The 1,648-nt window shown below is 51.2% G+C and overlaps 1 protein-coding gene across 1 annotated transcript in view; it reads left to right on the forward strand.

The window, feature by feature from the left end:
- Window positions 1-659: 659 nt before the first annotated feature.
- The window catches only part of PROK1 (prokineticin 1), a 4,232-nt gene continuing 3,243 nt past the window's right edge, over window positions 660-1,648 (forward strand). Inside the window, exon 1 of the mRNA XM_010001383.1 lies at window positions 660-731. Within this exon, the coding sequence (XP_009999685.1) occupies window positions 660-731 (72 nt within the window). The remainder of the gene's footprint in view (window positions 732-1,648) is intronic.

The raw sequence follows: 1,648 nt of genomic DNA on the forward strand, positions 1-1,648 counted from the left end.
AAACCCTTCACATTTAAAAGAAACCAGCCAATAATTCCACTTTCCCTGCCTTTTTAGCCACTTCAGGTGCTCCCAGGAGATGCCCCAATGCCATCTGAGCCATCCAACCCATCCATCAGCATCTTCCCACACCCAATTCAAATACAACACCACCCTCATTAATGACAAAAAAAGAAGAGATTATTCCCTCTTTGCCACCTTTTATCCCCACAAATAAATGCAGCCCAGGTCCAGTTCCTACAGGGTATTTATCACTGAGCCTCATGATCACACCTTGTGCTCCTCAGAGTACCAGGCTGACTTCACCCTGGTGCTTTCTTGGAGCTAAATCATCACCAGTTCTTCTTTCAACCCTTCAATTCACCCGTCAGGGATATTTATGGGTCCTGAGGTTCACTTGGAAAACCCAACTTGGCTGAAAAATCACCCTAGGACTTTGGGGAGAGGTGAGTTGGGGGAGGGGGGGGGATTTATTTCTTCTTATTGATGGCTCTTTCTTTTCTACCATTAGAGATGCAGGTCTCATCTGCTTCTGAGATCATCAGGAAGGTGGGGAGGAAGGGAAAAACAACCCCCCAGGCAAACCCAGCCCAGGGTGGGGAGGGGGGAGGGGGGATAAAAGGGGGGGGTGACAGAGCTTGGTGGCACCAGGGGACACCATGGACCAGCTCCTGCAAACCCTCTGCTTGCTCCTGCTTGTCACCTCCTGCCCCTGTGCTGTCATCACCGGGGTAAGTGCCAGTCCCACCCTCCAAACTGGGGCGTTTTGTTGAGTTCTTTGGGGTTACTGGGGGGAAATGGGGTCAAACTGGTGCCTTTTTGTGTTTGTTTTGGGGCTTTTTCGTGTTGTCGTTTGTTTTTCTTCTCCCCCGACTGATGACTCGTTGAAAGCCAGGTGGGGATGTTGCTCCCCCACCTCATCCCCAGCCTCGTGGGGTGCCCAGGTGTGGAGCTGAGCAGGTGCAGGGTTTGGTGCCTCAGTTTCCCCATCCCAAGGGGAGAGGTGACATTTTCCATCACCCATGATGAGGGGCTGAGTTGTTGGCATCACCCTGTTCTCTCCTAACAAGAAAACAAGCCCCAAACACCAGGAATTATATTATTATTACTATTATTTGATTGGTTTAGGGTTTTTTATTTTATTTTCATTTTTTATTAGTATTTTTTAGTAGCATCAGCCCTTACCTGCAGGCTCAGGTGGGTGATGCATGTGCAGGATGGAGAGTCCAGAAGCTGCTGCTCTGACCTGGCCCTGATGCTGCTTTACAACTGCCTACCTGCAGATTTTTCCCTGTCCCTCCCATCCCTGAATTCCCAAGGGATTTCACCCTTCCCCCCCCAGTCCCCACCCCCTTCCCCCAAACCCAAACCTATTCCCAACCCCATGCCCTGCCCCAAAGCCTCCCCAACTTAACCCCAAATCCAACCTCCCCAACTTAACCCTGAAACAACCAGGAACAACCAACCCCTCTCCCATCAGTGAAGCCCAGCATGGGGCATTCCCAAGGGATTCCCTGTTTCCTCCCAGTTCCCCCAGTTCCCACTCCCCTCCCCCAAACCCAAAACCAAAACCCAACCCCATGGCCACCCTCAAAACCTCCCCAACTTAACCCCAAATCCAACCTCCCCAGCTTAACCCTGAAACAAC

The sequence above is a fragment of the Chaetura pelagica genome, unplaced genomic scaffold (genome assembly GCF_000747805.2).
Source record: "Chaetura pelagica isolate M959 unplaced genomic scaffold, ChaPel_1.0 scaffold507, whole genome shotgun sequence".
NCBI lineage: Eukaryota > Metazoa > Chordata > Aves > Apodiformes > Apodidae > Chaetura > Chaetura pelagica.